General features: G+C 38.0%; 1 protein-coding gene across 1 annotated transcript in view; it reads left to right on the top strand.

Annotated features, from left to right (window-relative positions):
* LRRK2 (leucine rich repeat kinase 2) overlaps positions 1–15696 on the top strand; it is a 74102-nt gene that overhangs the window by 6314 nt on the left and 52092 nt on the right. Inside the window, exons 4-9 of the mRNA XM_075742033.1 lie at positions 4260–4348; positions 6266–6400; positions 8080–8214; positions 10861–10992; positions 13846–13965; positions 15108–15232. Of these exons, the coding sequence (XP_075598148.1) occupies positions 4260–4348; positions 6266–6400; positions 8080–8214; positions 10861–10992; positions 13846–13965; positions 15108–15232 (736 nt within the window). The remainder of the gene's footprint in view (positions 1–4259; positions 4349–6265; positions 6401–8079; positions 8215–10860; positions 10993–13845; positions 13966–15107; positions 15233–15696) is intronic.

Raw genomic sequence — 15696 nt, 5'->3', positions numbered from 1 at the left:
ATAGCCACCTCAGAGGCCACACAGTGTGAGCAGTTGAACAAAGCATCCTTTACAAACTCAAACTTTACTAAAGGTCTGATGATAACATTGCTGTACACAATTCCTTCCCAGTACCAATATTATAGCCAACTGTGTATCCCTGCCTGACATCTTGACAGTTTTCATTGCTGTGGAGAAACTTGTTAGTGGGAGAGTGGGCTCAGACATTTCTGTCAGTGCCAAAGGCAGAGCAAGCCATCTAAATTATATCTCAGGGTCCTTGTAGGTAGATTGGACTTGTACTGCAGTTCATCAACACCATATTGACTATGTGCTGTTTGCAGCAAGGCAGGAAGGCAGTTATGGTAGAAAGAAAAGGTCTTTTTTTTCCAAGAGATTTTCACTTTTTTGTGTGTAACTATTTTAGGAAAAAAGAAATATTAAGCTCAAAAAAGAATTTGTTTCTTATCTCTCAACCGTGAGCCAACTTGACCACATTACATTCATGTTTACAAACAGTAGTTTGGTATTGATTTAGGTGTTCTTGACAGTGTGATAAATAATTAAATAGGCACTGTCACTGTGAGCAGAAAGGAAAGAAATTCCTTCAATGTATTTGTATCTTTTCTACAAGCTCAAAGAGACTTCATGAGATGTTTTGTAATCTCTTACATTAAACTCTCATTTAGTAGATGAGGTTCAGAATATTTTACATCCTCACTCTTGATTATACTTGAAACGGGAAGATAGATGCAGGGTTACAGCGTTGGTGGATGAGGGAAGAGCAACTGATGTCATCTACCTGGACTTGTGCAAAGCATTTCACACTGTCCCACATGACATCCTTGTCTCTAAATTGGAGAGACATGGGTTTGACGGATGGACTGCTCAGTGGATAAGGAATTGGCTGGATGGTCGCACTCAAAGAGTTGTGGTCAATGGCTTAATATCCAAGTGGAAACCAGTGACGAATGGTGTCCCTCAGGGGTTGGTACTGGGACTGGCGCTGTTTAACATCTTTGTCAGCGACATGGACAGAGGGATTGAATGCACTCTCAGCAGGTTTGCTGACAACACCAAACTGTGTGGTGTGGTCGACACACTGGAGGGAAGGGATGCCATCCAGAGGGACCTGGACAGGCTTGAGAGGTGGGCCCGTGCGAACCGCATGAAGTTTAACAAGGCCAAGTGCAAGGTCCTGCATGTGGGTCAGGGCAATCCCAAGCACAACTACAGGCTGGGCAGAGAATGGGTTGAGAGCAGCCGTGAGGAGAAGGAGTTTGGGGTGTTGGTGGACAAGAAGCTTAACATGAGCCGGCAATGCGTGCTTGCAGCCCAGAAAGCCAGCTATGTCCTGGGCTGCAACAAAAGAAGCATGACCAGCAGGTTGAGGGACGGGATTCTGACCCTCTACTCCCCACTCTGCCCCACTCTCATGAGACCCCCACCTGGAGTACTGCATCCAGCTCTGGAGCCCCCAGTACAAGAAGGACATGGAGTTGTTGGAGAGAGTCCAGAGGAGGGCCATGAAGATACTCAGAGGGCTGGAGCACCTCTGCTATGAGGACAGGCTGAGAGAGTTGGGGTTGTTCAGCCTGCAGAAGAGAAGGCTCCCGGGAGACCTTATTGCAGCCTTCCAGTACCTGAACAGACCTGCAGGAAAGCTGGAGAGGGACTGTTTGTAAGGGCATGGAGTGATAGGACAAGGGATAATGGCCTTGAGCTGAAGGAGGGTAGATTGAGATTAGATATTAGGAAGAAATTCTTCCCTGTGAGGGTGGTGAGGCACTGGAACAGGTTGCCCAGAGAAGCTGTGGATGCCCCTTCCCTGGAAGTGTTCAAGGCCAGGTTGGATGGGGCTTTGGGCAACGTGGTCTAGTGGAGGGTGTCCCTGCCCATGGCAGGGGGGTTGGAACTAGATGATCTTTGAGGTCCCTTCCAACCCAAACTATTTTGTGATGATTCCATGATTCTATGAATTTTCTCCTTGTATTAGACATGCTTTAGTGTGTGATTATTTTACCCTGCAGTATAATGAGTCAGGTAATGTCTTTATATCTCAGTGCTTGCCTGAAACAGATCACCCTCTATATAATACCCTCTTCCCAAAGCAGATGTCCTTCCTCACAGAAGAAATCATGAGTCATTGGTAGACATGGGAGAGACGTTTAATGGCTTCAGAGTGTTTGATAACTCAGTGGGGTTTTTCCATCCATGCAGAGTGTAAGGAGTAAGAAGGTCTAAGCCACTGTTACTTATGGAGCAAAGAAGTGAAGCAGTCTGCACCCCATGTACAGTTTCTACCCATGTATGCATGGTACCTGTAGCCACGCAATAAAATACATTAGCAATGTTTCAGATTAGAACGCTTTGATCAGGAGGTTAAAGCAGATTTAAAGGTTACTTAAATTTAAAGGTTATTTAAAGCTTATCTACTCTACCAGCTTGGTTAGAGTGGCTCTTTGTTTGCCTCGATTCATCACCCTACTACATAGTCCATACATGGGGATTGTATGATGTTGCAAGAATTTGCATCAGGACTGAAAACCCAAATACCACCATCTATCCTTGTCTGTAGAGTTGTAAGTCCAAAGTGTGCATACAGAAATTTCAGTGAGGTATCTAATCTCAGTTTAAGAAAAAAAAGCCTGCATTTAACTGGATTTTATTTTCCATTCTTAAGATCATCCCACACTGTATTCTGACTAACCCTAGATTTCAGCAGCGGTTTTCTCAGAGTGTAAGGATGTAAGCAAGGTATGGTTTAAATGAACAAACAATAAATCTTTTATTGGACTGATACTGTCATAATTCCCTATCTTGCAAAGGGTGAAGGATACTCTATCTCTCATCAGACTTTGCCTCTTAAGTCTACTTTGATCATTATAGCTATGACACTAGTGCTACAGCAGAGGAGAGAAACTAGCAACACCATACTATGAAGGGAGAAGAAATAAACCAGTCATACATTCATTCTAACTTATAAAGTTAGACTTTAGCAACACAAACATCATTGGTAGAGCTTGTGAATGAAATTTGGATGAAACTTTAAATGCTGCTTTTTGTTTTTCAAGACAGATCAGGAATATCTATTAAAGTGTCACAAACTATTAAGCAATCAATTTCTATTAGATATTATATACAAAGACTCACATTTGAAGATTATTAAGATTGTAGAGTCAAGCTCTCCAAAATCATGAAAATAAAAAAATGAAGGTTTCTTGAGGCTTTTTTGTGTAAGCCTATCCATTTTTATTTAGTTTTTAATTACATAATCTGGGGTTTCCTCCCCCTTTTAAGATATGCTTCATTCAATGCAAAATCAATGCTTGTTTATTTTGTGTCATCAGCATCATTCGATGTGTGGCCCACCACCTTATTTACTGTATATTAGTGATACTTTATGAGAAAACTGGCCTATTCATTTTCTCCTCAGCTTTTCTTAGTGCTCATCAGTATTGTCTAGAGCTTTTAAAATGTTGTTTATTGAGAACATGTTATGGATTTGTCGTCACTGATTTACAGATGGTAGTTTGAGCAAAATATGTTAAAAGTATCAACTGATTTTTGGGTGCCCAGTTTGATACATGCACTGGATTTTTCAGAGTACTTAGCAGTTTGGCACTCTCTCTGTTTAAATATTCAACTTTGGTTGACTCTAATGCAGCATTTCAGAGGTTAATATCCTTGGTTCTCAAGTTGGGCTGCCCAGAAGGTAAGGAGTATACAACTGGTAGTCTATGACATGTTTCTTTTTAGTGATTTGTCCAGCATCACATAAATGTTTTATGGTGGAAACTTAGAGTTCTTCTGGAGCTCTTCAAGTTGCTGTTCAAGTTCTGTAGCTGGGAAACTGCTGCCTCTCTTCCAGCAAACCCTTGATCTGTAACTTAACTCTTGCAACAAACAGTGCCATACTGTGCCTCAAACACAATGTACATCCATCTGGATCACTTTGTCTTGCACTGTCCCCTGTAGAATTAATATTTATATAATTAAAAAATAAAGTAAAATTGATAAATTATACATCATTATTTTGACAAAGTATGAAAATAGTTAAAATGCCAACATTATTACTAACTTCAAAAAAACATAAACTGAAATAAAAGGGTTTTTTAAAAAATAATCAGGAGCTTTTTAAGCTTTTGCTAATTTCTGTAAGTGTTTTTGTTTTTAAAGTAAACATTTGATAAAATTTTGTGTATGTTAATATTTCTTTAGCCATAACTGTTTTTTCCTGGTTTTTTGTTTGTTTGTTTGTTTTGGTTTTTAATTTTTAGGCAGATTCTTAAAATGCTTACAATCCACAAAGGAAATATGAATCTCTCAGTAATAGGACTGAAAGCATTAAATCTACTCCTGATGTCAGGTATTGTGTGTTTTACTTTCCTACTTTGTCTAAGCTTTTAAAACATGGAACTGTGGTAGAAAGTGTGTGACTGTACATGTCAGGCCTGATTTTTCTCTCTGCTTTACTCCATAAAGTCACTTGTCATTTGCACTTGGATACAAAATAATAAGAGTACTGTTTTGCACCTTTTTACCCAGGTAGAAAGGATTCTCCAAATTGCAAGGCCGTGAAGAACATGACTGATTAATTCTGCCAACTTGTTATTAGCATAGACACAAATACTTACTGTTAAGTAGTTAAGTAAAATAAGAGCTTATTTTTTCTTACTGAAGTATAAATTTGGTGACATTCTGACTCGCTTTGTTTAGTACTGGTTAGTACTTTTGAAAACAGTAAATAATCTCTGACATTTCTGTTATTCTGCTGTGCAGAGACCAAATCCAGGTACAGAGGACTTTTCTCATGGTGCTGAGATTCTTGATATCATGTTGAAATTCAAGAGAGAACTTAAGGGAGAGATTCTGCTAGTTTTATTTGAACTCACATACAATATTAGCACAATTTATTATTAGAATAGGTATGTTTCCATTGATTTTAACAGCCTTTGGAATCAGCCATATTTACAAACTAAGGATTAGACTTGGCTTTAGGTAGTTAAAGTTAATCCAGCTGTCCAAGCTTCTGCTGTAGGCAGTAGAGTGAGACAGGCAATTTCAGAGGATGGTTCATGCTATTCATTTGTCTGTTTTATAAGACTAGTTACCTCTTGAACCTGTTTTCCTCTCCCTTTTGATTGTAGAGAGGTCTGGAGGACTAGCTTAGACCGGATGCCTAACTTTTTATCTGCTGAAGTTGGGTAATACAGGTCTCAATATAAGGCATTACACTGTGTGATTAATAATAATAATAATAGCAATAATAGCAAAATCTGGCTATTAGTGAGTAACTGTAACCAACAGCACCTTTCTTTTAATTGTGAGGTATCATAAAAGGGTCCTGAACTGTTGACTATATATTGCATAACAATTTATTCCTGACTGCTACTCTTTCTAGTGTTTGATTAACCAAATTTAAACTCTCATTTCAACTACCTTACTTCAGAAAAATATTTGAAATTGTACCTTGTCAGAAAAATCTCTTAGTATTCTTTATTTCTATATGTCTGTAAACTTGAATTGCACTATAGTTGGAGCTGACAGGCCAGTGTGAATGACATATAGAAAGATCTTCTCTTTAGAAAAAAAACCAACACAAAAAAATCCAGCTGCAGCTGAAACACTGGAATAGGCATTAAGAATTCTATTGTTACTGCTGTAAGCTTGAAAAATTGTCATGAATAGGAATCTTCTTGCCTACACATGCTGTAGAGAGAGTAATATTTTTCTCAGATTATTTTTAATGTCATGAGAACAACAGTGAGATTAGCTTTTTAGTTCGGTTTCAGGCTGAATGAATGGCTGAGAGAGTGAGAGTAGTATTCCATGGTACAGATGATCTGATTTCAAATCCTCTCTTGCTTTCCTCAGGCAGTGTAGTCCTGCCTTCTTTCTTCCACCAACCTTACTTCTTAGTGAAGTCAGCTTGCTGTGACTGCAGAAAAGGTTTTTTCGATGAGTTAATTTTCTCCCAGTTTAGTGAGCTGAACCGGTTCATTGAGAGGTCAGACAATTACCAAAGCAGTGCGAGGTGGGAGCAAGAGTGGAGAGGGGAAACTCATTTTTGGCAGTAATGTTTTAGAACATCTCGGTTTTATTTTAAAATACTGCCTTAAGAGATAACATCCTCACGTGTTATACAAAAACCTCACATTTGAGCCATCAGAGTAAATTTTAAGGACAGTATTAAAGAATTTTGGATTTTAATGGTTAAGTACAGTGCTTCAACAGAAATGTTGAGAACTAACCAGTGCAACATGTAATCTCTTCTGCTCTTCAGACACAATTGCTTTCCTGCTCTTGGAGGAAGAGGTGGATGTGTTTTCCTTGGTATTTAATGCTATGCACACCTTCCCTAAAAATGAAGAGATCCAGCAACATGGATGTAAAGCATTACACAAACTTTTTGAGAAAGGTATTTATTTCTTGCAGTTTATTAGGTTATAAAAATGCAAAGGTTGGGAGGGGACTGCGGATGTTTATTTAACTGCAATAAATGAATTCTTGCATTCCAAATTCTGTTTTGTGTATTATATGTGTTCTTTGAATGAGTTTGCACAAAACAGGTTTTCCAAGCAATGTCACAAATTTTCTAAATTAGGGCAATGAATATGAATTTTAAAAAAAATCAAAATGTCTCTTCATTTCTGACTCCAGAGTTAACTGGAAAAAATGGGATTCAACATTAGTTAGTAACACTGGAACAGAGACTAGTCATATTTGATTTTAATTCTCAAAAAACAGGGTTGTTTATTTAAAGACTGGCAAATTTTAGTTACCTGTGAACAATTCTAAAATAAAGCAAAATGTTTGCACTTTTGAAAAATATGTGATTCTGGTTTTGATCCTGACAATGCTGAAAGATGAGTGTATATCTGTATGGTACTTCTGTGTTACTTTTGAGAAATGAAATCACCATGTATTGCATTTCTGCAAAATTTTCAGGAACTGCATGTGTAGTGGCCAGAAATCCCATTGTTGTAGCAGCCTTGCTTTGCATTGAGTTTCTTGCTTCAAAATAAATATTGAGAAATAGTAGCACCCCTACCAAGTCTGCTGTACTCCTTTGCTTCAAAGATAGTCTCCAATTATTTAGATTTTTTCTTTCTGGCACCATTTTATATTGCTTTTTCTAAGTCTTCCTCCCTCACATGTGTGCCTGGAATTACCTTTTGTGTTCCTTCCCCTCTTCCACTGTCCCTAAATAATTTTGTCCTACTGTATTTTCTCTTCAGTCTTCACAAAGATCTGAGCTTCTTAGGTTTTCTGTGCATGCTTTTTATAAGTGCCTGATTTTTACAGATCTACAGACTGCTCTGAGTACAGACCTGCATACCTTCTTGATGGCAGCGCTGATGTAACAAGTTCCTAGGCTTCCCCTGCCTATTTTTTCCTGCCTCTGAGCCACCTTGTCAGCTGTTGTAATGTGAATGTTTGCCTAGCCTTTAGCTTGAACCAGGTTCAGAAAATGATTCTGCTTACAAAATTTAGAGTGTGTCATTCTTTCTTGACCGGGATCAGTTTCCTTATCTGGTTCATTGCACAGCCACGCAGTTATGGCAGCACAAATAACAGGGGGCAGGGAAGGAAAAACTTTAAGCCATTATTACAGTGAAGGTGAGGTATTATTAAAGCATGGCTGTAGTCTTTATGGAAAAAAACTCCATTGTCAAAAAAAGTTGAGAAGTGAAATAAAATCATAGGGTATGCAAAATTATATTCCATCAAATTGTTTTCACTGTATGCTTAGCCTTTCCTTCACTTATATACTGTCTTGGTGAGGAATATCTGAAGTTCATTCTGTGAAAAAGTCTGAAGGACTTTTTTTTTTTAAATACTAGTTCACAGGGAAGCATTTCAAAGTGTGAATTCAGTTACATTAAGTGTAGGCTAGACAAAGGTCTTTATAAAGTAGCTCAGTTTTTAGTAAAAGGAGTCATAACTATGGAAGATGATGTAAATGGAGAGTACCTTCTGTGAAACGTAGAAACTAAGTATAAAGAAATGTGATTAAAAAATTGTCTTTTCTCATGTTGTACCAGGATATGAATTATTTCCTCAAAACATACTGTATCTGTCTTACTTTCTATTTAGTTCCAGAAGAGCAGCTGACTGAATTTGTTGAAAGCAAAGATCATATGATCATACTGAAAGTATTTAAAGAGTTTCCAGAGAAAGAAGAGGTGATTCTTCCTGCACTTTATTCACTACATTCCTTAGCTGGTCCATGTAAGTGCATTATTGGAAGTTATTTTCAATTTCTTATCTCCCTTAGTGTGCATCAGCTCACCTCAGTTTGCAGTGATCTTTCAGTAATTGTAAAAAATCAGTGAGAACTGGTTGAGAGTTGCCAGACAAATCACTTTTCTGTTTTCTTTGGGAAATACTAATTTGTAATTTTTCGTGGGAAATATTGGTATTCAGCCATTCTGATAAAACTGAAATCTCTCATAAAGAACAGAAAGAGACTTTCTTCCGCTTGGAGTAAGTGGTAACGAAGATGCTCATCATGGTTGTAGATGTCAAAGATCAAGACTCTTCCCTGTCTTTTTTTAATGCTTGAAAAATAAGATACACTTATTGACTAAACAAATCTCCAGTGAGTTTTGGTAGCAGGTACAGAGCACTGTTGGCAGAGGCTGTTCCACAAGGGGAAAATCGCCCACACAAATCCAGTCACCAGGGCTGAGAAAAGGTATCTGGGCTCAGACACCCCTCTCTGATCATTTGGTGGTGACCGCAATGAGGAGCATTAATAGCACTGTGCACATTATAGAGTCTTACGGTGTCCTCGGTTGTTGTGCAATAAGACTGGAAGAAAATGTCTTTATTATGTCTTGTCTTCTGATAACAGCAGTCCCTGTTGTGGGCAAAATCAAGTCCTGAGAAATGTGCTTGATGATTTGTCTCAATTTGTTGACAGCAGTTTGATCTTGTTGACACAGAGGCGGCTCTTAGCTTCCTGCTGGTAATCACAATTTTAGCAAGCATAGAGCAGGGTCCTGCTCTCCATGTCTTCCATGAGGTAAATGGTTTTGTACTCTTGCAGATGTGATTCCTTACAAAGGCTTGCCATACATCCTGTCTGGCTCTATAGGAACCATGCTGGCCTCATGTATGCCAGAAAACAAGAACTAGACTGGAGTGTCCCACATTTCATCAGAGTCCAAGCTATTTAGTTTCTGTTTCTCAAACTTCTTGCTGTTCCAGTTTGTGTTTAAAAAATTAAGTATTCCTTGAGCCAGAAATAATTTTACCCTAGCCCAGAAGTTACTGCCATTTTCTAAGGAAGAGTATGCCAGATTTTAAGTGCTTTTTAAAATAGTAAATGCTTGTACAAAGCATAACAGGAGAAGGGTGTGACAAAGACCTGCTCTAAAGTTGGTATTTATTTTGGGGTTAGCAATCTCATTTCTGATACGAAAGATTAAAAATAGTCAGAGAAACAGAGATAGCTTGCACATGAATGTGCAAAGCTAGGCTACTTTTGCCAGCATTCATACTCTTGTGCTGTGACATCCCATAATACCTGCAAGAAAATGTATTCCTTTAAGGCCACCACGGAGAAAATCATTCACTCTTAAGTACACACTCTAGCTTATCCGGTAGTAAAGTGTCTCCCTATACCCTGATTTCAAGTCTCTATTTCATATGGGTTACATCAAGGATTTGTACCTCACTATGCCTTCATTCACTAGTACATATGTAGACTTTGTTCCAGCTCGTATGTCATGAGAAACTGAAGGGTAAGAGTTTATTCCAATGCCGTACAAGAACTCTTTTAAATCTCAGTGGTTTCAATGGAATGAGAAAATGTTTTGCTGCCAACTGTCCTCCAAAGTCCATAGGGGGGTGATGGATCACAGCATGTTAGTCGTCTAAAGGGTAGTCACAGGCAGCCATCCAGGATTCTCCTCTGTTTAACAGGGAAAAACAGGCACATCAAAAGGAAATTTACCTGACCCTAAGAGAGGTATCTGCTACAGGTAGGATGAACCACCATACAGAGTGCTCAGATCTCTTCGGCAATTGTGAGAACCTAGATGACCAAGTTTTGGTGGTTAAGATTAAATGAGATCCATTCCACCTCCTTTTCTCTAGTTTGTTCTGGGGAATGGTGGCTCCCTGGAAATGTACCTTTGCTTGATTCTTGCAGGACTTAAACATGCAATTAATTATGCTTTCTCTGTAGTAAACAATTTTAGAATCTTCTGAATATTTTAATATGTTTATAATTGTCACCTGTGAAATGATAACTTACTGTGAAGTGATGCAATACTGTGTTGTGGAATGTACCTTTAAGAAGATGTTTTCGGTTGAGAATGACATGACTAAAATCACTGTCATCTTAAAGTCTTGTGAAAGGTACCTTCTTTCACTATCAAATGGAATGTTTCAGAAATGCTTCCCACTCGGAGCTTGCTTTTTCAACTTACAGAGTATCATTATTAAATATTCAGAGATATATTATTTTGAAGATCTCCTGCTGCTTTAAAAAGACTAATTATCTTTAATAATACAGTTGAGAATATTTTGAAAGAATGATTAAGAAACTATATAGACCTCAGCAGAGTAATGCTAATTCCCTTGGAGTCAGTGACAAGACTCCCTTTCGTTCACTGGGGCCAGGATTTTACCAAAGATTTTTTGGGTTCATATTCTGTCTCATACTGTGGATAGACGTACTACAAGGATACTTTCATACACTGTGTTTTAAATACCATGATGCTGTTTTGCCTTAAATTACTACATGTGGGATTGCTTTGTCCTCAGTAGGAAAGGATGCATTCTGTCTTTTTTACTTGCTCATGTGAATCCAATCCTATTGGGTTTTTTTCTTAAAAAGCAATTTTTGTTTCTGTTTCTTTCTTTTAGCCAGCAATGTTGAAGTGCTCATGTCTGGAAATGTTCGCTGCTACAATGTTATAGTGGAAATGATGAAAAGTTTCCCCAATAGTGAAACAGTTCAGGAAGTGAGTTGCTGTTTGTTGCATAAGCTTTCATTGGGTAAGTTCACAAGGTTGTTTACAGTCAGCTTACTCTGACTCTGTAAGTTGGAGTTGCTGACAGCCAAGTGTTACATGCAACAAGAGAACTACTATTCCAGTTAATCTTCAGGGTGGTGTGTAGCACCATGGCTCTAATGAAGTAAACGTACTGAGGTAACACTGACTGCAGTCAATACAGTATCCTTTTGTGTTAAACGTTAATAACACGGACAGGAGCTGCCATAACTAGAGTGGGGAAAAAAATGACACAAAAGAAGGGAGACACACAAGATGAGAATGGGAGATAAATAGATCCCGTTCTACATAAAGTTACTATAGAAAGGAAGAAAATTCCTTTGAGATTTCTTTTTTGAAGTGGTAATGCTGAATGTGTGAGAAACAATTGGTGCTACTGAATTACCTGGGAGGTATTCTCCAAGACTGTTTTTCCTCCTTGCAGCACATTTACCTTCAGAGACCTATGCTGCATTCCTGCCCAGCTATGGTGCCTGTCTTGGGGCCCCATACGCTGCAGCAATGAAAGAAACACTAGTTCCTGGACTTCCCCAAAGTACTTGGGCAAAAGTGCTTTGGTTGTCTGGGCTTGCATGAGGTAGTGTCACATCAAGAGAAATGATGGGAAGGTCAAAAAGGATGATAAAGTGATCTGAGCAGTTGCCAGGGACCATGTAATAGGAAGTTCAAATGAAAATAAATATGGTTTTCCCCCTGCTGCATCCAAAAAGACTGTGAGTAGCTGCCTGAGCAGCCCACACTCCATGACAGGTTCTTCATCAGGGACTCAGCCAAGGTGTTTCGCGTGAGTTAGACTTCCCAGTTCTTGCAGGTGGTGGCCTGAAGCTACTGCAGATGTTGGTACCAGTGCCTGACTCCCCTTAACCAAGTCGGTCCCATCCTTTCACCATGTGTTTCCACTTCTTCATGCAGATATTGTAGAAAATACAGATCAAATTTGCATGCAACCCAGAGCAACTTCCAGTTCCCCTTCAGAAAGCCGAATAAAAATTTCAAGAAAATGCAGCCGCTGAGGTGGTATTTGCAGATTTTTGGCAAGAGGTGATGTTACCCTTGAGTGGTTTCCTGTGCAAGGCTAAGTGAAGATAGGCAGGGAAACCAAGCACTTGTGGGGACACAGCAACTCTGTTGACATGCATTGATCTTGCCCTAAGCACAACCAGCCTGGTTTCAGTTGCACGTTTGTCATGCCTGTGTGCTGACCAGCAAGTAATAGTGGCAGTAAAGCAGCCACAAGATCCATTTCTTCTTTCAGTGTAACAGATGCCCTTCATCTTGATAAGGAGCCACTTCAGGAGAGTTATGGGAAGAGGTGTCCACAGCACCACACAGTTAGGGAAACAGATGTGAAATTGCTAGGTGCTCCTGGAAGTATTCTGGAAGATTTCCGTATAGCCAGTGTGACTTCCCAAATTATTCTGATGGGCACTGTCTTCCTAAACTCATGTTAACTGGCAGTGAAATCATAAAGTCAGCATCTGCTAGCTTCCAAAATCATGATCATGTATTCTTGCTAATCTGGTAATGACTATCCTAGATTTGACTGTCATCAGAATTTTAACTGACTGATACCTGTTTGGCCAGCCACAAGTCCAACATAATTACTCATCACATAGCCTAAGATTATTAGTTTCTGTGAGGTAGGTAACGTATTCACACAAACATACTATTTCCATTAAAATATGACAAGAAACAGCAGTGCTGATAAAACATGACCACACTGCTACAGGGTAAGAAGAAAAATACTGTCTCCAGTTGCACTTGTAATAGGCGTTAAGGCCAGGGTTTTAGAATGATGAATCTGAAAAGGACTTGCCTTCAAGTCTGTTCTTAAGCATTCTGTTAACTTGGTCTAATTGAACTAAATCCTGAAAGACTGGGAGAGGTACTTACCTCCCAGTGAAAAATCTAGACATTGATGATACTCAGCACCTATAGGACTTGGGACCAGAACTAAGGGAAAGAAATGAGGTTAGCTTTTCTTCTGTATGTCATTATATTTTTGATGTTCAAATATGGGAGACTTATTAATTTCATACCTTATCTTTCATACCTTATCTGAAAGGTTTGAGAAACATTGATAGAGATTTTAATTAGACCTTTCAAGTTGCTAGTGTGATTTTCATTTGTACTAATCAAGAATTAAACAAAATTGAATATTAAAATAAAACCCAAAGCTATCAAACTGCATTTTACAAAATGAGCATTGCTGAATTATTTTATTCATAATACTTGTTTTTACAACAAACACAAAAGTAATTTTCATTCATTTGCTTGCTTTTTGCAGAATTCCTTTTATTCAACCTATAATATAAAATACTGTACATCCTATGATAAAAGTTATGCTTTAAATAAATTTATCATCAGAGGTTATTCTTTATACTATTCCAGAATGTATGTATTCTGTATTTATAATGCTGACCTTGATATATTTAATGAGGAAGGCAAGAACAGAGGGCAAAACAGGGTTAAACCACTTGGTTGGTAGGATAAATCACATCATTGCAGTAATTCAAGGCCAGGACTGCATTCGCTTCCTGGCAGGAAGTCTGCAAGTGATAAACTGACTGTATTTTTTGTATTTTGATGACGATGTGCACTTCATTTTGCATTAAACCTCAGTCTTTTGTGAAAAACACAAAGAACCCAGATCCCAACTTTTTTATCCTTGAGCTCTTCTTTCCACAAATAAAATTGTTGTGTCATGCCCTATAATAAGAAATCCAAAGTTTGCGACAGACAAAGTTTGTGCGTTGTGTGTTTAGAAATTTATGTTAAATACATGTAAAGCTGTAGATATCTGTTTATATTCATTTAATGCCTTATTTATTTTCAGGAAATTTTTTCAATATCCTTGTATTACATAAGGTTCCAGAAGTCATTGTCAAGGCTGTTAAAACATATCCTGAAAATGCAAAGTTACAAGCTGCAGCTCTCAGTTGTTTAGCGCTTCTGAGTAAGTAAATTCCTTCCTAAATACATAAATAAATAAATAACTTCATTTATCTATCCACTTGTTATTTTTTTTTATACTGGTTATTTCCTGTAATCATTTCAAACTTCATTTCTTTAACATGAAAGCCTCAGGCAGGATAGCTTTGACAGAGCTAGATTTCCTACATGCTTACAATTTGTTTACTATGACATGGCTGTGTTCATACCATACGCCTAACTTCTTCACAGTGTTGAGAGCTGGTAAGTTATGTTGACAGATCTTAACAAAGCAACCTGTTTGTTCATAAGCAAATATTGGATAATCCCTGCTTAACATAAAACTTCTAGAGATAACGCCACTATATTGATTCTGTGTTTGCCATGTGTGACAATACTTGTTATATTGTGGCAGTTGATAGCAACACCACATCAATGCTTGTGCCTGAGTTCTGAGATCAATTAAAAGATTTAAACTTTTCCTTGAGTACATTCCAGGTATTATTTTGAAACAGAAGTTAGTTAGCTAGTGGCAAAATGCTAAGGATCTGATCTTCTTAGTCTTTGAGTAATTGTTCCATACAAAATTCAGTAGAAATGCTGTTTAAGAGTCCCCAAAATAGCAAAGATTAGAAAACAGTACACACTCCAGTAAGCTTCTGACATTATGGTCAGTGTTGATACTTTTTTTTTTTTCCTTAAATGCTGAAAAATATTTCTGTCTTAGCAACTGCAATTTGCATTTTGTTTTTTAATGGCGCTGTTTCAGAGTGTAGATGGCTCTGTGATAAGTGGTTACGTGCAAATGAATCACAGTTATATTTTATGTCTGTGGTATTCTGTATGTAAATACACCCCCCCAAAAAAAAAAAAAGTATGTGCAGGTATTGTCAGAGCCTAAGCATTGACTGATCTGTAGCTACGTACCAAATTTACCACACTATAATGAAGGGTTTTAGTCCCTTTATAACCTTAAAGACATTTTTCAAATCTGTCTTAGAATTTATGTCAAAAGACTTCTCCCTTTTCTCCCTTCCCAGAAAAGGCTAATCATCTCACTGATTTTCACACATAGGCAGTGTGACAACCTCCATGACTACAGGAAAGTTAAGACATAAGTGTTTGTTTTCACAATAAGAATTTATTGTAAATATTTTATATTTCAAGCTGAAACAATATTCTTAAACCGAGACTTAGAGGAAAGAAAAGAAGAGGAGGAGGAAGAGAAATTATGCTGGTTGGAAGCATGTTACCGAGCACTAGAACTACATCGAAAAAACACAGATGTGCTGGTGAGAATTTTTGGATGATGGGGGTATGGAAAGACTGCATTATGCATTAAATAAAAAGTTCAGCAACATCATTTTCTCCCGTATATCCTCGGGCAAATGAGACCTTAAGGACTAGATTAGATTTAGAATAAATCTTACCTTTCTTGCCTTATCTTATCTTTATTCACCTCAACTGGTTTCGGTTACTCCTTTGGCTCAAATGTGGGTAGTTAAGACGAGACCTGTTACCTGAAACTTTTGCCATCCAAAGATTGTTGTTTACATAGCTCCTCTGTATACACCAGCAAAACACAGGCCCATCAACAGAAGAATTAATCTTGCCCTAAAATAGGTATCAAAATGCAAATCGAATAATGAGAATGTGGCACATGTTTGTAACTCAGACCCATCCCAGCTATGAAGAATGTGACAGTCCACACCTTGTTGTATTTCTACATAAAGCACCTTGTACCTTTGTCGTGAAC

Source organism: Balearica regulorum, chromosome 1 (genome assembly GCF_011004875.1).
Source record: "Balearica regulorum gibbericeps isolate bBalReg1 chromosome 1, bBalReg1.pri, whole genome shotgun sequence".
Classification (NCBI taxonomy): Eukaryota; Metazoa; Chordata; class Aves; order Gruiformes; family Gruidae; genus Balearica; species Balearica regulorum.
Note: the sequence above shows the minus strand (reverse complement) of the source record. Positions and strands in the feature narration are given on the sequence as shown.